Genomic DNA, 23147 nt, shown 5'->3' on the forward strand with positions numbered 1-23147 from the left:
ATAATCCCTGCCAATATGCTTTAATGCGCAAGTCAACCCAAACAGTTCTCAATTTGGACCATGTACCGAAATGACCGTTCTGAAATCGTAACTAAACGATCCCAAGGTAGGTTGGTACGTAAATAGGATCGTCCGATAACCGTCAAATCTCGGTTGGAATACATTTCAATTACTGCGCACGAGCGTGATCGTCCGGTGATGGTTCTGCGGCGGGTTGGAACAAACCTTATGATTCAACATTAAATTTATGTATAAATAAATTTTCACAGGTATAAATTGCCGGGTTTCATAACCATAAAGTGATTAGGTAATTATTATACTAAAAATACAATTAGTTAGGACAAATTAGATGCAAATAGACTTTTACAAAGACAAATAATTTCAAGATCGACTAGACTAGAACAAAATATATTTAACAGTGAAAATTTTATGCATTACTCAGGCAACTAGGTATTTTTAGAAATATTTAATAACAATAATTCCCCTTTGTAAATAAATACGAATTAAAACCTGTATTTTTTATATTAAGTTCAATCAGCTGATTACTAATTACGTACCTATTGTTTACATTTTTTCAACGTGAATTATGGATATCCATCATTATTTTTTCTATTATTTATAGTACTATAACATTCAACAATTATAGCAACGTCACGATAATTAAAAAAGCTGATGATGAAAAAACTGTTCATTATTAAAAGGAGCGTGTTTATTGTTTTATTAGTTTATCAGGTATTTGACGATATTCAGTTGGATCGCTAGAATACTATCGTAGTACGGTCTATGTAGTACAATCGTACTATAATATTTTTTTTTGAGTTAAGTTAACGATTTTTAATTTTAAAATTTTAAGTGAATTTGTGCTTGTGTTTTAAGACTGTTAACACTATTATAACAATAATAATAGTTGTTTGGTTTTAACAAATTATCTATAGGATCCAGAGCCAAAACAAACCAAACCAAAACAAATTATCTATAGGATCCAGAGAAAATAGTAAGAGTTAAATTTTATTTTTTAGAGAATTCTTTATTATGATGTACAGGGTGTCCATTTTTTGACACTTTTGCATGGTTTCTGGCTTATTTAGATAGAGGGTGGCGATTTCCGTCACACTACTGTGCTACTTTTTCTTATAAAACTAATGATGCTATCTACACCGAAAAAAATAATTTGTGAATTCAATAACAATATTGAGGGTTATTTCTTGCCACAGATTATTGTAGTAAATTTACCATTCGTTCTTTAGTTTGTAAAATCGCTTGTAAAATTGTGGCATGCATGTAAATATGTTATAATATATCTTTATATTCACCAATATTCTTTGTGTATTTGTATTTCATAGTAAATTTACTTATTCATTGTAAATTTATCTTTTAAAATCGCCAACTTCTTGCAATATTACTAGAGAGTAACCGCAAATTAAAACATTTTGTTATAGTGAATTTACAATTTTCTTTTGCAAATTCAAAAAGCGTTAGTAAGTATTAATAAATTTAATAAAACACGTTTTTAGAAATATAATATTTATTATAACGTTAATAAAAAGTCACAAAACAGAACTTATGTAGGTAAGATACTCATTGCCATCTCTTCTTGTCTAGAAGAACCTTAATGAATTTCTGAGCCTAACCAAAATAGGAACAAAATTGCAAAACAAGGAAAATGCAAGAAAAAGGTACCTAATCAAAACAGCAAACTTGCCAATTTACAAACTATACAGGGTGTTCCAAAACAAATGCGAAAAACTTTAGGGAGTGATTTCTTGTTCAAAATAAAGGGTAGTTTGCTTTATAAACGTTGGGTCAAAAGTCAACCATTAGGGAGATATCGCGGTACAAAGATGGCGGAAAAATAATGTTTTTATTTTTTATCTTGAAAATGAAAAGCGATAGATTAATGAAATTTTATGGAATCATTACTGTTATGAAAATACACTTTCTGGTAATTTTCTCACTTTTTTAAAAGGGGTGGAAGTGGTTGAAATAAACTACCCGTATCATTCTTGTTAGCGAAATTTTAAGAAAAATCTTATCAAACACATGCAAAAAAATAATTTGGATAGTTTAGTTTGTTTAGAAAGTTTTTATCTCTTGTGTTTTTTTGATAAAACTCACCGATTTGAAATTAAAAAATAAAATGTAAAGCATTACATGTCAGGACAAAAAACATTTTTAGATAAAGAAAAAAGGCTTCGGAATAATTAATTGATCGTAAGATAATAACGTATTGCAGTAGATTAATGTCAAATAAAATAATATTAGAATCATCCTAAAAAGGGACAGGGGCCGACTAGATTTTTTCTTAAAAAAATTACAGCAGCCCACTAGATTCTTTATCTAAAAATGTTTTTTTGTCCTGACATGAAATGCCTTACATTTTATTTTTTAATTTCAAATCGATGAGTTTTATCAAAAAAACACAAAAGATAAAAAAGTTTCTAAACAAACTGAACTATCCAAACTAATTTTTTTGCATGTGTTTGATAAGATGTTCTTTAAATTTCGTTAACAAGAATGATAGGGGTAGTTTATTTCAACCCCTTTCACTCATTTTAAAAAAGTGAAAAAATTACCAGAAAGTGTGTTTTCATAACAGTAATGCTTCCGTAAAATTTCAATAGTCTATCGCTTTTCGTTTTCAAGATAAAAAATAAAAACATTATTTTTCCGCCGTCTTTCTACCGCGATATCTCCCTAATGATTGACTTTTGATCCATTTGTTTTGAAACACCCTGTATATAGGACTGTATAATAAGTGGACAAATTTAAGAGAGGACCGGAGTAGAGGACTCTGTACATCCATAGTCCCTAAGTTGGTAAGTTGACTGTTTTAATTAGATCCCTTTTTCTTGCATGTTTCATTTATTTTGTATCTAATGGTAATTTTGTTCCTATTTTGGTTAGGCGCAGAATTCCAGTAAGGTTCTTCTAACAAGAAGAGACGCAAAAGTATCTTTCATACATAAGTTCTGTTTTGTGACTTTTTATTAACCTTTATAATAAATATTTTAATTATAAACGCGTGTTTTATTAAATTTATTAATATTATTTACTAATCCAACAAACACAATTTATTGCTGGAACATTGCCAAAACTTCGCAAAGCAAGGTGTAACATTGCTTTTTTCATTGTAGGGAGGATTATGCAAGGTTTCAGGGTAGCTTAATCTTCCGCCTAATAACATTGCAGTGCAAGGTTGCATTTCACAATATTATTGAAATGTTGCTAACGTAACGTTCAAGAAAGTACTAATTTGGGATGTATTAGCAACATTGTTAATTTTACGTCAATACAATATTGGTAAAATTATATTATAAAATATAAATGTCATCGATCGTCATTTCCCAGCCAACTGGACGCCGTTTTTTTTTCGATCATACGGTACTTACATTTACATTCGTTAAAATCTCATTCGAAAAGCTTAAATGTGATACCAAAAACGTAAAAAAACAAGTGCGTTAACCTAACCTAACTTATACCGTATGATCGAAAAAAAAGACGTCAGCGATGGCTGTGAAAAGAAAATCGCTGTCATTTTATATGGGGAATGTCATCAATATTCATTTCCAAGCCAACTTGACGCCGTTTTTTTCGATCCTATGGTATATTTGTTATATTATTAATTAATATTAACTTGCGCGGATCTTTCATTTGATTCTTTGTTGCAATGTTGCAGAAAAAAACGTTTTAATCACCATTCAAAAACAATGTTTCTGTAGCAAGGTTTCATCAATCACGACACAACGTTTAGAAATCAACATTACAAAGCAAACTGTTTGGGGATTGACTGCAATGTTGCAAATGTAATGTGAGGTTTTTTGCTTGGTGGGAACACTTTGTGAATTTACAAAAGTGATTGTAAATTCACTATAATAAAATGTTTAAATTTGTTGTTATTCTATAGTAATATCTAGTACAAGAATTTGGCGATTTTAAAAGATAAATTTACAATGAATAAGTAAATTTACTATGAGATACACATTTTTTACATAAATTCACAAATATTATTGGTGAATATAACGATATATTATAACATATTTACATACATGCCACAGATTGGCCATACAGCGATTTTACAAACGAGTTGTAAAACTAAAGAAGGGATGGTAAATATACTACAATTATCTATGGCAAGAAATAACCATCAATATTGAGATCGGAAAAGTTAGCAACTCATTGAAAGCAGAAATTATAAAATACGATCCTGCTTGGGCTGCTACAATCCTGCTTTATCCTGCTTCAAATCCCAACCCAGCCACACCTACCAATTTTGAGCTATAGTTACTTTTATTTTGGTTGCTGACTTCCCAGTTGGCAACACATGAGAAGCAGGATAGCATCATCAGCAGATGATTATAAACTGAAAGTCAGCAACCAAAATAGAAGTAACTATAACTCAAGATAGGTAGGTGTTGCTGGGTTGGGATTGAAACAGGATACAGCAGGATTGTAGCGGCCCAAGCAGGATCGTATTTTATAATTCCCGCTTTCAGTGAGTTGCTAACTTGTTCGTGCTTTGGCTGCTATAATCCTGCCTTATCCTGCTTCAAACCCCATACCAGCCACTATTGTCGTTTTTAAAATAGAACGGATCGATTCCTGGTAATCAGTCGCACATTAAGATTAGGAATGATTTTTTTTAACTTATATATAAGGAATCTATTCGTTCTATTTTAAAAACGACAACGACAAGAGTGGCTGGTATGGGGTTTGAAGCAGGATAAGGTAGGATTATAGCAGCCAAAGCAGGAACTCGTTTCAGCCATCCTGCTTTTATTAGGTATGTTGCTATGTGCGACGTCACCAATCAGACTTAAACTTGCTGTATCTTAAAAACAGCAAGTGTTGCTGGGACGAAATTCGCTGCAGGATGCAACAGAGGGATAGAAACGTAAGCAGGAACCAGTTTTGGCGATCCTGCTTTCCATGTGTTGCCAACTGGGAAGTCAGCAACCAAAATAGAAGTAACTATAACTCAAAATAGGTAGGTGTTGCTGGGTTGGGATTGAAACAGGATACAGCAGGATTGTAGCGGCCCAAGCAGGATCGTATTTTATAATTCCCGCTTTCAGTGAGTTGCTAACTTCCCTCACCTTCAATATTGTTATTAAATTCAAAAATTAAATTTTTCAGTGTACTCCTAAACAAGAAACCCCATAAAACACGAAAATCGGACGGCCTGAATTTTTTCCATCCCCCATTTGACTTAAAAATAAAGTTATCTATTATAATCACACGTTTTTTCGGTGAAAATATGTTCGTAATTTTTTATAATCCTCCTGATGGGCGTATTTATAAATTATTAATGATGTGTTGACAAATAATCTCGGCACTCTTAATAAGTTCGAAGGATCAACGATACCATTAGCTATATTTAAATATTTCGGCTTATTTTTAGGCTTGAACGACATCCATTTTTTATTATGTAAATATGTGATGTGTTCCCGGTGTCAGATCAAACGAAAAATAACAGAGCGCGTCGCCGGTTGAAGTTTCCTCTTGACCTTTTGATCGGGGAAACTTTCGTGTTTGTGAATAGTTTCCTTATCTCCAAGTGTAGAAAAGTTTTATGAAAAATGTTCCTGTGATTGTGTTTTGTGAAAAAGTTGCATTTTAATTTGCATAGGTTTAATTGTTTTTGTTTCGAATTGTTTGTGAAAAATGGCTTACCAAACACAGAACTAAAGGTACAGTATACAGGGTGGCGCCTCTTATACGACGCGGAGGCTCCAAGGAGAACGACAGCTTGTATTGAGATGAAATTTGGTGGCCATATACAGGGTCCGGCAATAGTGCGTCGGGCATCTGTAGCTCCTAGAATAAAGAACTTGGGAATTTTGTTTAAGCGTAAACCTAAAGTATGTACAAGGATGTATTTCAGGAAAATATTTTAACTTCTATAGGGTGGCTCAAAAAAGTGCGAGTGGATCGGGATGTTTTTTTTTAAATGGAACACCCTGTATATTATTGCATTTTTGGCTTCCTTTCAGATCACTTTACATAATACTAAGATATAAATATATATATTTCGATAGTTTCAGAGATATTAATAAATAAATAAAAATTATATATTTTTCAGCCTTTCTTTAAAAAAATATTAATAATACAAGAACTGGTCCTGAAATTAAAACTATATTAGGTATTTACTTTAGATGATATATACTTAACTTTGCTATAAATATCGTAATCTTAAATCATACAGGATGTTCAAAATTCTAGGCCAAACTTAAAATATAAAATAATTTTTCTTTGATTTTTTAAATGGAACACCCTATATATTATTTTTTTATTTTTTATTTTAAACCAAACCAAACCAAAATTTTTAATGGTTTCGCAGATACACGCAGTATTATTTCATATGGCTCTCTCAACGGTAAAATACGAGAGAAAATTCATTGGGTGGCTTTGATAAAAATTTACTATAGAAAATGCCATTTGAAATATAAAACCGAGAATATCTGTGAAACCGTTAAACATTTTGAAATACAAAAAATGTTCAGTTTTTAATTCTCCATTCATTGAAAAAATAATATACAGGGTGTTCCATTTAAAAAAAAACGAAGAAAAATTATTTTATATCTTAGAAAGTTTGACGTAAAATTTTGAACATCCTGTATGATATACGATGACCATATTCATAGCAAAGTAAGTACAGACCATCTAAAGTAAATATCTAATATAGTTTTGATTTCAGTTCTCGTATTTTTAATATTTTTTTTAAGAAAAGCCGAAAAATATATATTTTTTATTTATTTATTAATATCTCTGAAACTATCGAAACATATTTACTCATATCTTAAGATTATGTAAAGTGATCTGAAAAGAAGCCAAAAATGCAATAATATACAGGGTGTTCCATTTAAAAAAAATCATCCCGATCCACTCACACTTTTTTGGGCCACCCTATAGAAATTAAAATATTTTCCTAGAACATACTTTAGATTTGCACTTAAACAAAATTCTTAACTTTTTTTATTCTAGGAGCTACAGATGCCCGACGCACTATTGCCGGACCCTGTATAAGTTAATTTAGAGCATTTTTTTAAATATAGAGAGTTTTACAAAGTGTCTCCAAAAAAGTTACACATCAAAGTTGTAATTTTTGTAATGGAACACCCTATATATTAATTGCTTTTCGGATTCTAGCAGAAAAATAATGGTGAGTTTCGTTAGAGAAATGTAAAGTTTTTGTAACGTAAAACAACTAACGTTTTCTAAAAATGAAGAACAAATTTTAAATTTCCATAAAATATTACCTAAATTGGAATTTACCTAGTTATAGCCTAATATGTAATTAAAATAACTATTGTTCTTTAAATAAAACTTGACACAAAAAGTTATATAGGGTGAGACAAAATTAATATTGAACATTGATCACCTTTAAAAACAAGTTACTCTTTTATTTTAAATGGAGCACCCAGTATATTATTCCGATATTCAACGGGGATGAATTCGCCGTTTCTTCAAGACAATGTAAAGGTTGCCTACCCCTTAAACAAAGATTTTCATAGATAATTTCATTTTTATGATTTAGTGTCAGTAGATATTTATTATTTGATAAAATCTAGGTGGCTGGTGAGACACCTGACGATACTTCAACACAGCTGTCAAATTAGTTCACCTTTAACAACTAGTTATCATTTTGTATCAGTTAAAATTAAAAAAATTGTCACAAATTTGCCAAAAATGGAAATTTATTCTACATCAGAGAGAATTGATATGATTCTATTAATTGGAGACTGCAGTGTGCATTCACCGATTAATAGAATGCTTAAATGCTCCTGATTTACCTAGTTTGGACGTTTTTTATGGATATGTTAAGTATAAAAATATGAATTATTTTATTTTATTATATGAATGGCACGCTGGGGGCATTCACCAACTAATAGAATCATATCAATTCTTTCTGATGTAGGATAAGTTTATATACGTATATATATGTACATTTTCGGCAAATATCTGAGATTTTTGTTTGTTTTAACTGGCACAAAATGATAACTAGTTGTTAAAGTTGGACTAATTATACAGCTATGTTGAAGTAACGTCAGACATATTACAACAACCTAGATTTTATCATATAATAAACATCTACCCAGATCAAATCATGTAAATGAAAATTTCTAGGAAAATCTTTGTGTATCAACCTTAATAGTATTTTGAAGAGACATGAATTCTCCATTGAATATCGGAATAATATACTGGGTGTTCCATTTAAAATAGAAGAGTAACATGCTTTTAAAGGTGACCAATGTTCAATATTAATTTTGTCTCACCCTGTATAACTTTTTGGATCAAGATTTAATTTGATTTAAACTACAATAGTTAATTTAACTACATATTAGGCTATACCGGGTAAATTCCAATTTAGGTAGCTTTTATTAGTAATTTAAAAATTGTTTTTTATTTCTGTAAAATGTTAAATATGTCAAAAACCAGACATTTTAGTCATATATTTTTCTTATGAAACTCACCTTTATTTTTCTCCCAGAATCCGAAAATTAATTAATATATAGGGTGTTCCATTACAAAAAACACAACTTTGATATGTAACTTTTTTTGGGGACACCCTGCAGAACTATCTATTTTTTTTTAAAAGTGCTCTGAATTAACCTACATATGCTCACAAAATTTCATTTCAATACAAACTATCGTTCTCCTTGGAGTCTCCGGGGCGCCGGCGTATGAGAGGCGCCACTCTGTATATATTAAAATTGACAAAAAATAAACATATTGATTAGATAGTTATTTAACTGAAATAATAAATTTATTAATATCATACTAAAAAGCAATATCGCCAATATTTATCATTTTCCAGAACGCTGGTTATTTTACATAATTTGACACAAATAATAGCCTTTAATTTGACAAGTTTAAAAAATATCATATTGCAGTAACGGAACACCTTGCATCACGCCAGAATTATCATCGATATTGTCATTTCCCAGCCGTCTTTGACGCCGTTTTTTTTATCATCATATGGTACTTTAGCATTTCTTAAGTGAACACATTCTCAAAAGTGTAAGCTACAAAAAATGCTTGCTTTCAAACTGTACCAGAAGAAGTACAACAGGTTAAAGGCATTTGAAAAATTTTAGCACCATGTTCTACAAATAACCCATTTAAATTATGTTTACTTTTCTTTTCTTTGTTTAACAGTAACGAAGTTGGTGTATATGCATAGCATAATGTACAGGGTGGTCGAAATTGGTCTGTTTTAACAGAGAAAACCTATTTCCTGACTAGATAGAGTAAAACCGACATAGATGTCATGGGCTCGATTTCTGAGACACGTTTAATGGCGTAAACGGCCTGTTGATATTTCACTGCCAACTGAGATACGGGGTCTTTTTGAATTTTTTGACCATTTGAAAAATTGACCACAACGTTTGTATTTCGCGCAATAATAAAATTCTGTTAAAACGTTCTTAAGGCACTTTTTTAAGCACAATCCAGTGGCGTAGTCACTTTTTCTCTAGAGTTGCTCTTTTTGTTAGAAATAATAAAAAATATAATTTTTTAAATGGAAATCATAGTTGGCTATGAACTTAAAAAAATGCTGGCGTTTAATCCTTTCCAACAATATAAAGTTACGGGTATTTATTTCTAAGAATGAGAGAAATATTAGGATTTTTTTTCTTTATATCGAAGCGGGCCTTGATTTTGTTTTGACCTAGTTGCCTAATTATTTTTTATCACAATTTAATATTCTATAGTATTATTTATCTGCATAATTAAAGACTTTTGAAAAAGTAAATCAACTTCTATATTAGTATTACCAATTACAATTAAAAGGCCATGGAACTAAAACAGAACTATTAAATGGAGAATTTAGAGAGAATTGGATTGGAACAAGGGGGCCCATATCTTAGCCTGCTAGGTTCTATGATTTAACTTTTTTCGAGTTTTTTGTGGCGGAAATTAAAAGATCTAATAAATAAAAACCATTGGGACGAGAGAAGAATTACAGAAGGCTACTAGGCAAGCTTTTGGGCTTATTACACCAGTTCGCCTAATAAATCGCTGTAACTCTGTGCATAAAAGATGTTTATTGTGTATTTAACAAGCAGGTGCTCAGTTTGAACATCTTTAATGATTTTTTTAGAAAACTGTATTCGTCACTCAAAAAATACGTTTTGTTAGTTTTGTTCTTTGTTTATTGTATCGATTTCAATTGTAATTACTAATACTAATATACAGGGTTTCTCACCGTAGCCGTTCGTTAGAAGTTTTTGAGGTTAGGAAAAACTTAGAAGTTTGAAATTTTGAGACTTAGTGTTATTTAACCTTTCCTTTCATTTAAAAATATTTTCAAGGTCACACCACTTCCGGTTATACCGGAAGTCGCCATTAACGTCCTTATATTAAATTGAACACCCTGTATATTATTTTATTTTTGGATTTCTAAGAAAATTTTATGATGAGTTTCGTTAGGTTTCCCTATACCTATTTTCAACTGTTTCTCAGATATCTTGATTTATTTGAAAATGTTTACAGATTTACCCCTATTTTTAACAGTCGGTCTTTTACTCATTTTGAATCGGTGATAAACGCTTCTGTGGTAAACCGAAGCAGTAAATTTATTGCATACAGGGTGTCCCAAATTTGATAACTGATTTGATAACTAACAGTTATCGAATTTTGGACACACTATATGAGATAAATTTATCTCATATAGTGTGTCCAAAATTGACAACTAATTAGTTGTCAATATGGACTTCGAAAGTATTAGTCCTCTGCTCCAGTTTACCGCAGAAGCGTTTATCACCAATTCAAAATGAGTAAAAGACCCACTGTTAAAAATAGGGGTAAAAATGTAAAATTTTTTAAATAAATCAAGATATCTGAGAAACAGTTGAAAATAGGTATAGGGAAATCTAATGAAACTAATCATAAAATTTTCTGAGAAATCCAAAAATTAAATAATATACAGGGTGTTCCATTTGAAATAAAGAAGTTAATGGCGACTTCCGGTGTAACCGGAAGTGGTATGACCTTGAAAATATTTTTAAGTGAAAGGAAATTTTAAATAACCCTAAGTGTCAAAGTTTCAAACTTCTACATTTTTCCTAACCTCAAAAACTTCTAACGAACGGCTACGGTGAGAAACCCTGTAGAATGTTAATTTACCTTTTCAAGTCTTTAATTATGCAGATAAATAATAATATGCAACATAAAATTGTAAAAAAATAATTTAGGCATAACTATATATCGTTGGAAAGGATTAAACGCCAGCATTTTTTAAGTCCATAGCCAACTATGATTTCCATTTAAAAAATTATATTTTTTATTATTTCTAACAAAAAGAGCAAGCATAGAAAAAAACTGACTACGCCACTGGATTGTGCTTAAAAAAAGTGCCTTAAGAACGTTTTTACAGAATTTTATCATTCCGCGAAATAAAAAAGTTATGGGCAATTTTCCAAATGGTAAAAATTCAAAAAGACCAGGCGGTTTACGCCATTAAACGTGTCTCAGAAATCGAGCCCATAACATCTATGTCGGTTTTCCTCTATCTAGTCAGGAAATAGGTTTTCTCTGTTAAAACAGACCACCCTGTACACCTATATCTGTTGAGCCATACTAGTTTTTCTATTGCGGCACATTTGGATGTAGTTTTTTTCTTGTTACGTTTGCACTTATTTACGAATACATACGTAAATAAATAATATAATGTAAATAATCCAAAACATGCCTAAACGAAATACATTGACACCGTTTTTGTTGTTTATTTATATTTAGATGTGGTTCACCTATATTTTGTATATTATTTTTCCATTCTAATAATAACTAAGTAGTTTTGTAACTTCCTCGTGTGGTATCTTGGACTGCATGTTACTAAAATACAATAAAAAACTTAGAGTTAGCCTCATAAACAAAACTTAAAAAAAATAACTGACAAATTTTACATGTACAGGGTGGGTCAAATTCGACGCTTTTAAATGGAAGCACCCTTTTCAATAGGAGATAGGCGAAAACTAATATCGGTGCCTGGAGCTCAATTTTTATCAAAAACATGACGGTGAAAACCGCACATCAATATCTGTTACCGTTTCGGAGTTACGGGGTGTTTTTCAAAAATGTGCATTTTTGCTATGGAAAATTTTGTATTTCCATGAAAACATTTCCAAAGCACCTTTTTACGTAGAATTTAATGGTTTAAGTATAATATTTTTAAAATTAATAATTTAAGAGTTATCAATAGAAAAATTGATATTTTATTTGGGACACCCTATATATTTTTAATTAACTGAAAAGAATTTAAAATTACCTTTCCAAAAATATAGCACACTTGATATTTTGTTATAATCCCCTTCGAAATACAGAATTTTTAAAAGTTCGCCACTTTTAACTAGTAGGCCTTGGACCCCTTATTGATGATATTCCCTTAATGGAACTCGAAAACATATTTTTGCAGCAAGACGACGCACCGCCTCTGAATGCTGAAATTATCAGCAAATTTTTGCAGCCAATTTCAAGAATATTTGAATAGCTAACCAAGGTCCCAGCCGTTGGCCGTCGAGGCCGCCTAACTTAGTGCCCATGGATCTAATCCTATGAAATTGAAAATGATATTTGCGGAAGAATAAAGGTTCCTTATTCTTCCGTATAATCTAGACAAGAATTAGAAATACTTAGCAGTTATGAGAGGGTATCTTTCACCCCGTCTGAGTTAATGAATTCCGCGAGAAATGTTCAAACACTGCCCCGTTTGTCAATAACAGAAGACGGTCGATATGTCGAACACTTGTAGCAAAATCTCATGTCTTAGTTTGCTATTCATTTTTATTGTTATTAGATATAGTTTAAATGTGTTGATGTTGGTTAAATATATTTTCAATTGTTATAAAATTCTGCATCTCATAGCAAATATTATTTTCGTTTTAATTGATGCTCACAGATAGAATTTTTTAGCATTACAGCCGGTGCCGTTCAAAGCCTACTTATTTAAAGCGGGCGAATTTTTATAAACTCTATATCTCGAAGAGGAATCGAGCAAAATATCAAGTGTGTTATATTTTTGGAAAGGCAATTTTAAATTATTTTCAATAAATTAAAAATATACAGGGTGTCCCATATAAACAATCAAATTTTCTGTTGATAATTCTTAAATTATTAATTTGAAAAAAATTATACTTAAACCATTAAATTCTACGTAAAAAGGTGCTTTGGAAATGTTTTCATAAAAATACCAAATTTTGCATAGCAAAAAAGTTATAGCGATTTGTTAAAAATGCATATTTTTGAAAAACACCCCGTAACTCCGAAACGGTAACAGATATCGATATGCGGTTTTCACCATCATGTTTTTTACAAAAATTGAGCTCAGACACCGATATTAGTTTTTGTCTATCTCCTATAGAAAAGGATGTTTCCATTTAAAAGCGTCGAATTTGACCCACCCTGTACAGGGTGGACCATTTTGGTTGTCTCTATAGGGTATCTAGGAAACCGGGAGAAATATTCAAATTTTGATACTGCAGTCTCGGTTTTTTTTAAATCACAATGATCGTGGCTGTCTTCGAATCGGTTTCGAAGCTACAGGGGGATTCTCAAATTTTGTACTTTTTGAAGATGCTCGATAGTTTGTTTATTTCAGCAACCACTGAAAAATGAATTATACATTCTAAAGGCATTTTTCTGTGTAGAATATAGTGGCGTAGTGCGACTTTTTAAAAAAAAAATATTTTTTTTTAGATATTAACTATACCTATGTTTTTTTTAAATAGAACCCCCTGTAAATCCCAAGAAACTCAAAAATTTTAGAATAATTTTACATTATAAAATGACAGCTATCTTTATTTCATAGCCATCGCTGATGCATTTTTTTCTATGATATTGTATTATTTGCAAATATAATTTTTCGAACATTGATACTTGCAAAATATATGTACATATAAATTTTGTGAATGCAAATAATAATACATCACTATTAGTATATATTGAATGTTTTTTGTTAAATTAGATCGAATTTCAAACCCCAAAATTTAAAATATATTTTACATTTTACCCATTATCTTATGTACCTATTCATTATTTGTATATTGTAAAACATTTGCTGCATTTGTATGGTTCATAGATTATTTGCCAAAGTATTTATTACTATAAATAGGTATATATATTATATTTATTAACTGTATATTATGTATATTTCATGTAAACTATATCATTTTTAAAATACAAACCAAAAATACGAGGAATGTTTTCGATGTATTCTACAACATATTTATTAATCCGTATCTAATTAGCGTGACGTCATAAATCTCGCTCCGAGGCTGTTCTATTAGAGACGGCATTGGTCTGATATTTAGAAATGTCAAAAGCTGATGACATTTTACTTTTGACAATTATGCCATTTCCTGTTGATTTTTGCAAAAAGAGGATGTTTTCGATGTATTCTACAACATATTTATTAATCCGTATCTAATTAGCGTGACGTCATAAATCTCGCTCCGAGGCTGTTCTATTAGAGACGGCATTGGTTTGATATTTAGAAATGTCAAAAGCTGATGACATTTTACTTTTGACAATTATGCCATTTCCTGTTGATTTTTGCAAAAAGAGGAAGAACTGTCACTTGTTTTATCATTTTCCTTTTCTATTTCACGAAAGTAAAAAGAGTTAGCTATGTGATTCTTTCAGGCACTCAATTTAAAGAATGCTTAAAGAATATCAGTAACATTTTTCATAGAGGGATTTTATATTTGCCGTGTTGGTAAAAAATAACGGTCAAAATTCAAAGTTATTCATTTTATAGACTATATTATGTATAGTCGATTTTCCGAAATCAAATGTCGATTAGGGTTCACTAAAACTAGTTTTAGTTTAGTTTCTTCAATTTTGTCATGAAACAGTGGCGTATCATTAATTCGCTCATTAATTTATGAATCATTAATTGTCGTGCTGGACAGCATTCATTGCGAACTTACCATCAGGTTCAGCATTGGTCTGATTGTACCAAAGATGCCGAAGAATGGGGTTGGAAGAAAACAAACACAGGCATTACTCCAGTCACAACGTTGAAAGAGCCAGCTCCAAAATCCCTATTGGTATTTTTATCCTGTAAATGCAAAACCAACAACTATGATAAAGCCTGTGGATGCAGAAAAGCAGGATTAAAATGTTCAATGATTTGTGCATACTGCAATGGGAAATCCTGTGACAACGTCACTGAAGTGTCACTCGACGAATCCAATGAAGAGGAGTTGGACTTACCTGTAGATATCCCTCTGGCGGCTGAAGATGAAGAGTTGGGCGTATTGAGAGACCACCCTGATGAGCCCAGCAGAGCAGACACGATCGACTTTGACATTAATGATCCGTCGGGCTTGTGCAGATAAGTTAAAGTTCTTAATTTATCTAGTGGAGTAGGCCTCCGGGGAAACCACGTTAAAATCAACGCGCCATATACTTTACCTCTTGGGTGATATGGAAACAAGTTCACATTTTCAATAATTAAAATTAATTAGTCATAAATTAATGAGAAAATTAACGATACGCCACTGTTTCATGACAAAATTGAAGAAACTAAACTAAAACTAGCTTTAGTGAACTCTAATCGACATTTGATTTCGGAAAATCGACTATACATAATATATCATATTTTACGCAAAATTGTAAAATTTCCAGGGATTTTGTGCCTAAACGGTTGACTTTAGCGAAAATTTTCATAAAACCTTTTTTATAGAAAATTTTATTCTTTTTAATTTTGCTCTCCTCAAATTTTCGCGAAAAATGCACAGTTTTCGAGATACTCACAAAATACCGATTTTTGGCGCCGTCTTGGCAAGATGGCGGCGCCGGGGCGGCAAGTCTGGAAATGTGCATTTTATAGATTTTAGGTAGAGACCCCAAAACCTATAAACCTGCAAAGTTGCAAAACTTCCGGACTTTTTTCCAAGAAAAAATCTCCTATAACTGAACTAAATAGCAACGCATGCATATTGTCACTGATTAACAACAAAAGTAATAATTTTGTGCGCGTATTGTTGCAGAGATTCGCTGGAAGGTCCGGCTGGCATGTGACTTTTGGGCCTAGGCCGGGCCGAGGCCCACCAGACGACCCCCCTCAGTCCCCCCACCGCGATGCATGCCGTCCTTTGCCGTTCCTGGCCGCTACTCGTCTTATCCTGCCTGCTGCTAGCACTGTCCATAGATTATTCTATCGGTAAGTACCTTTCAAATGTTGTATTTTTATGTATGCTTGGATAAACCCTGTCCCAAAAAGTCATGATTTTTTTAAAAAAGTTAAAAGAATCGATTTTTTTTTATTTTTTCCATAGCAACTGTTAAAATTGCCTTATATCTATCAAAAATCGTAGATAAAATAATACTTTAACTGCAAGGGTAGATTAAATGATACTTTAACAGCGAGGATAGGTTAAAAACTTTATTTCTTGTTGCACGTTTTTTAATTGCTTCCATTTTTGAAAATTTTTGTATTCCTTTTCGTAAGTTAAGGCCTGGTTTTTCTGACCAGATCGACCCGAAATATTTCGGTGATATAGCACGAAAAGTTCGTTAGCGTTTCCTGCTAAGGATGCTTGTCTAGATCGGAACGAAATTTCGGGAACGTATGCGGACAGCAGTTCGTCTGTATCAAACTAGTTTTGATTTGAACGATCTCAAATCGGCGTAGTTCGCCGAACTTGTTAGGTTAGGTTAAGGTTGTGAAAAAAATTGTGAATTTCGGCGGATTTATTTTTATAAAATTACTATTTACAGTATGTGTGTGAAGTGAATCAATAAATTAATTAAAATTCGAGTGTTTATTTCTCGAAAACATATTTAGACCCGTCGATTTTCTTTTCTTGTCACGCATTTGAATAATAAAATTATTCACGGTGTTTCTAAAAAAGTTGGGCTGTTTATTTTTTCTTTATGTAATTTATTTCATTCTTTATGTAATTTAGTACAGTATGGAATAGTTGTGGAGTTAAACGGAAAAATTCTTTGAACTTTGTATCATTATCCGAAAGATGCTTTAACACTAACAGTTTGTAAGCACCTTCTTTGTCCCTATTCTCAAACATTTTCAGAACTCTATTATGTTCAGAACATACTTCTAATAACGCATAGTACTCATCATCATCATCCTGTTCTTCTTCTAAAATCATAGCGATAAAAAATCCATTTAGAAGCGTAAAAAGAACCTAGGTACGTACAACGCAACATTTTAATGATTGAATAGACCGAACTGAAATACCTAATCATAACGAATTTAATCTCCGACAAACCACACGCAGACGAAACTTCGGAACGAACTGAGTTCGGTAAATTAGAGCGTTCTGTACGGAAATATTCACCGAAATATTTCGGGCCGATCTGGTCAGAAAAACCAGGCCTTTATTCGGGATTTAAATGGAAGTAGTTTGGATATGGCGTTTGTCGCCTCAGCCTGAATATCTGTTGGTAATTTACTTATTTCGTTTTGAGCCATTTCTGGATCCAATTCAATCAGCAATCGACACGAAAGAGAATTAAAAAATATTGACTCAAAACTGACAACTAAAGGAACAGCTTTATTTATTTGTCAAATTACATAGAAATAAATTCCTTGAAATAATAATTTCTGAATATTTTTTAAAACGTAACTCGCTATGGAAAAAAATATTGTTTTATAAACGACAATAAAATTGCATTATCGTCTCCCGAAATTAATTAATCTTTTCGGTCGATAAAAAATAACTATTAATCAGATTTTTATTTTAATCGGATTTTTTTTTTATTTTAATCAATTTTCAATTTAAAAAATCCTATCCTAAATGGTCAAATCTCTGTAACTCTGCTCGATATTGACAATATTAACATTTCTACGGTGCGTTGTCATTTTTCCACATCGGTCACCGATATATTTTATTCTGTAAACTTTGCCAATGCCCCTATTTCCGCAAAAAAAAAATCGGCCGCTTAGATCAAAGGGTTTTTTTTTGGAAATAGTCATAATTGTCTTAAGTCGAGAATAAAATTAATACTAATAATAAATAATGTTCAAAGTACTTATTGCAGAACAAAATGTCGATAGAAATTTGGAATGAACTAAAGGATAATTTAGGAAAGGCGGAAGTTAGCTTGATCAACAAAAAAGGTATAAAATAGCCTTGACTCCAGCTTGTCTTTTTACATTGATTAGTCCTTGGAAACAGAACTGGGAATAGATTAACCTGGCATCAGAAGAAACTAGTTTTGAAATTTGGCAATAGAGTTTGCGAATGTAATGTATTCAAATACCGGATTTTTGGCACTTCTCAATTTCAAAATAAATCTCTGCCATTTTGAAGTGTAATGGATTCACACGAAATAACCTAAAAAATCGAATATATTTTAACAGATGAATAGATATTAGGGGTATGTGTTATATGTTATATCCCTTACAATAATTATTTTTCGATCTATTAAAGTATTTAAACGTTACAATAGCAAGTGTAACTTAGTACTTATTTGATGAATAGATATAGGGTATTTGATATAGGAATGCTTTTTTATAGCTTTTTAGGAAAAAATTTTATAATTTTTACAGTTATCTTTCGATTTATCATTAGTCAGTGGCTAGAAATGTTTATTATGCACTTATTGAGTCGCACCCTTTGAATAAGAAGACTAAGGAAGGAGCATATAAAAAATCTTAGGTACACCGCGATGGGCCTCAAATATGGCCGACTTAAATTCCGGTTTATCAGTGTCGTTCTAATTTTATTTAAAAAATGTAAAACTATGATGTAGGGTAGACGTGGGGTAGACTCAATAATTTGTTGTTTTATTTTACGTTGTGAATAAATGTTGGTAGTTATTAAAATTGTTATAAAATATATAATTCTAATAAAAATAGATAAGTTATAATAAGTATTTATTAACACAAACATCCGATACGCTACTGAAGCATGTAAGTCAAATTAACGTATCTAAATTCTTTGACATCTAATCTTTGACAAGCAATAAATAAAAGCTAAAAATGCAAGAAAAATATATAATTTAGTTAATTTAAGTGAATTTCATAAATGATCGGTTTACTACACGTATGTATATTATATAGTCACTTACTAGCGAAAAGTTGTTCCATTATTTCACTCAATTTTTGCCGAGATCTACCGCACGCTACACAACCAACTATTTTAGAGTCTTTTTCGATAAATCGCGATAGTGTCACTGTTAATTTAAGTGCTGCCACAATTTCCATCTAGATTTACTACCTTTATGCAACTATCAGTATTAGAATAAATAATAAATAACATAAAACAAGCTCCGTAAAGACTGACAAATCCACAAAATTTCAAATCAAATTCAAATGTGTCAAATGAATCGTCAAACAGAACTGTCAAGGATCCCCACCCTAGAGAGCTTTTATGGTGCTTTTTCCGCCCACCATGCATGAATACATGGATAGCATTATGCTCCTTCCTTAGTCTTCTTATTCAAAGGTCGCACCTCAGATATGCCCTTCCATTCTGGGGTACGTGTTGTGCGACTCAATTTAATCGCATTTTCAAGCTCATGAATAGAGCTGTTCGATATTCACTGGGACTAAACAGCAGAAATTATCGCCAGGACTTTTAAAAAAAAATAAAAATATTAACTCTTCCTTCCTTATTTATATTTGAATCCATTTGCCTAATACGTAAGCATGTATCAGCTTCTCAAGAAAGGCCATCTCACACTTATCCACTCAGGAACGCGGAGCAAGATCTTTATCTACCTACCCCACGCTGAGAGTTAGTTAAAAGTTCAATAGTATACAACTCGCAACAAATGCACCTGCCATTTGAAATCAAATCCATAACATCATTTTCTTCATTTCGCAAAGCATTGAAATCTTATTTACTACACACAAGGCTTTCTACGCCGTAAATGACGTGACTTATATTTTGATAATCGAATTTGATCTTGTAAACACTGGTCTAATATTTGCTATTACTATATTTACTATAAACTTACTAAATATGTTTGAATCTTATTTTTATTTTTTATACTTTGACATTGTGAACATTTATAAATGTTTATTTTAAACAATAAGACTGACAATGTAATTTGTATACTTGTTTTGTATTGTATATTCTTTTGTTTGTTTACCTTTGTCTACAAATTGTAAACTTTTTTGACAATAAAGGAATTTATTTATAAGTTTTTAAACAACAGGGATCCAAACAGAAGGAATATTTTGTTGATGTTTGACCATCGCAGTCTTAAAAATAAAGAATTGTCTAAAAATGTACTAAAGTACCGTAATATGGGGTGGATAGGGACACTTTTTGAGCTTTTATATATCGCTACTACTAGGGATTATAACTTTTAGATTTTTTTACTGGAAAAGTCCTATTGGGTCTGCACTGTAAGAACACAAAAATATTTTTTTAAGAAAATTCAAACTTACCCTCTACTTACCCTATTTACCCTCCATTCTGTGAAATAGGGACATCCATTTAATTTTCACTTTGTTCCTGCTTAGCATGTCGTTAGACCAATAGGGACAACTTTAAATAAAAAAATATGTTTTATATATTTATACTGAAAAAACAGCACTGGACACAAAATAAACATTTATTCATTTGAAAATCATACAAATATAGAAAATATACCGAAATACACTTAAACAATTATAAGACAAATAAAAATATATACTTATTTTCTGTTATGTACTAGGTATTAGGTAATATGACCGTATCAATTTAGTTTCTCAAATGTTTGGGTGTCAATATTTTCAAAGTTAAATATTCCTCTGCGTTCTGACCATTTGTTTAGTTTTTTAATTATTTGGTGTGAAGTAAAGTCACTTCTGTCTTCAATATTTGGAAAAACGTATGTTTCCCAGTTTTTCTCTTGCAGAGGGTCTTTTTCGCAAAAATGTTCCATCAAAATGGATTCCATCTTTTTGGGTAACTTTTCCTATATAAACCCTTTGCTTAATATTTGCATTTTTCTTATCTACTGGAAATTTAACTAAAACCCAGTCTCCTACATTAATATCAGTTTGAGATAGCGTATCACTATATTTATTACAGGATGGTGATGGTGATGGTGATGGTGATAGTGATGGTGAAGTATCTTCAGGTTCCTCAAAGTCCATACTCAGATCACTTTCATGCTCATCATATTCGATATTATTAGCTGTTTCGGCATTGTCAATATTACTTGAAGCTGAGTCTGATTCCAAATCAAACTGGATGCTCTTTCCAGGGGCTACATTAAGTTTTGATTTTCGACTCTGCTTTTAGGAGTTTGCGTGTAGCGCAACTCCTTCAATAGATCTAATATAGAATTATTTGGCTGCTTCGACCTCCACATCTTCAACTTCATTAGGCTCCTCCGGTAAACATTTTAATACTTCTTGCCTATTAGGGTACAATGCCACCTTTTTCGAATCCAGATAAAATATTTTTCTTGGAATTTGGTTCGATAGCATCAATAAGTCTCGTAGTAGTCTCTAAGTAGTGTCGGAAATGTGGACTTCGGTATAGAAGACTCCTTCCTCCCTTTCCCCTTTTCCATTTCAATAAAATTTCTCTCCATGCTATTTTTAATGGTCTGAAAAAAAGACAAATCTAGGGGTTGTGCTAAATGCGTCGAACTGGGAGGGAGGAAAATCATATCAATATTATTTTCTTTCAGTTTTTTTATTACATCTACTGAAATGTGAGATGCTAAATTATCGCCCAATAAAACTTTTCTTTCCTTCCAGTTTGTTTAAATATGGTAAAGCTACAGTGTTGAACCAAGTCTTCGAACGTATTTATATCAAACCAACCCGATTGAGTACGGTTGTACCTAGTTCCACGCGGTTCCCCTATTACCCAAGATGAGTAAATATGTTGCGTTTTATATACAACATATGCGGGTAAAAGTTTACCATCTCCCAAGCTGCAAACATTATCGATGTGCTAGATTTTGTTGTGTTCATTATTCTCTCTGCATGTTTGCTACCTCGTCGTGTTATAATTTTCTTTTTTCCTACAAGAAAAAAATCATTATTGTTATACTGTTTAAACACCATCAAAAACGCCAAAAGGTACCTACGTCGTCACATAAATTCGTTTCATCGTAAATTACGATGTTACATGGAGGAATGCCTTGCAGGCATTGCTCTAGGTTATCAAAATAATAATTTATAACTCCTCTCGAAACATTTGCTCTAGAGCGTTTTATGTTTTCGCAAAATCTTAGCGAATTTTTTTTATTTCTTTTTAAAAAACTGTAAACAAAATCCTTCCCGGGTAAATTGTTTTTAAATCTTGGTTCATTCCTCCCCAATTTATCTAGATAATTCTTAACGATTAGACGCAAATCGTAGCAATCAATGGGATATCCCCATTCTGAGCAGATGTTAATTCTTTCAATGAACATGCACTCTTCCTGGGCTGACAGTACCGTTTGTCCGCCTTGCATGGCAAAATAGAATCGACTTTGGTACCCCGTACTTTTGAGCCGCCTTACGGAAACTCAAAGTACTGTTTCGGATTTCTTCTAAAGCTTGTAAGATATTTTCCTTAGTGTGGTGCTTATAATCTTTGCCGAAGAGCCTTTTATATGTTCTTGGCGTGTTGTCCCTATTCTCCCCTATACACAAAAATATGCAATGTTTAGGTAAAAAAAAATGTCATCTAGAAAACTCCCCAATTTTCTTCAAAATAATATTAAAATCATTTATAAGGACAAATTCGCTAACTAACTCCGAAATATGAATAATATTCACTTACTTTTTCTAGGAGAACCACATGAAGTTTTTTAGGACTTAAAACTTGACACTTTTGATCAGCTGTTTTGTAACTATTGACAGATGACATGTGAATTTTGACACTAAAACCAGTATTGCCAATAGAACCAATTAGTACTCTAGTAAATATTTCGACATGCGCAGATTCCATTAGTCATTACTGAAAAAGTGCAGTTCCTTTTCAAAGAAATTTTCTAATTTCCTCCCTATTCACCCTCCAGTCCCTATTCACCCCATTTTACGGTACGGATATAGTATAATCCTTTATCTTTAGTTTCCTTCTTCATTTGTGTAAACATACCTGGCCAGTTTTACATAAAACGTTAAATGCCGAACGCTTATTTTGCTACTTTTTCGTACTAGTGAAATGCACTTTGCGAACTTTATAACATTTTATTTTATTATTTAATTGACGCTTTCCGGGATAGAATACTGATTTTCCCGG

General features: G+C 31.8%; 1 protein-coding gene across 1 annotated transcript in view; it reads left to right on the plus strand.

Annotated features, from left to right (window-relative positions):
- The first annotated feature begins 758 nt into the window (after positions 1–758).
- Positions 759–23147, plus strand: part of LOC115888593 (follistatin) — a 138029-nt gene continuing 115640 nt past the window's right edge. The window contains exons 1-2 of the mRNA XM_030908355.1: positions 759–994; positions 15993–16165. Of these exons, the coding sequence (XP_030764215.1) occupies positions 16084–16165 (82 nt within the window). The 5' untranslated portion in view covers positions 759–994; positions 15993–16083. The remainder of the gene's footprint in view (positions 995–15992; positions 16166–23147) is intronic.

The sequence above is a fragment of the Sitophilus oryzae genome, unplaced genomic scaffold, assembly GCF_002938485.1.
Source record: "Sitophilus oryzae breed Bouriz unplaced genomic scaffold, Soryzae_2.0 scaffold_802_pilon_pilon, whole genome shotgun sequence".
NCBI classification, from domain to species: domain Eukaryota; kingdom Metazoa; phylum Arthropoda; class Insecta; order Coleoptera; family Curculionidae; genus Sitophilus; species Sitophilus oryzae.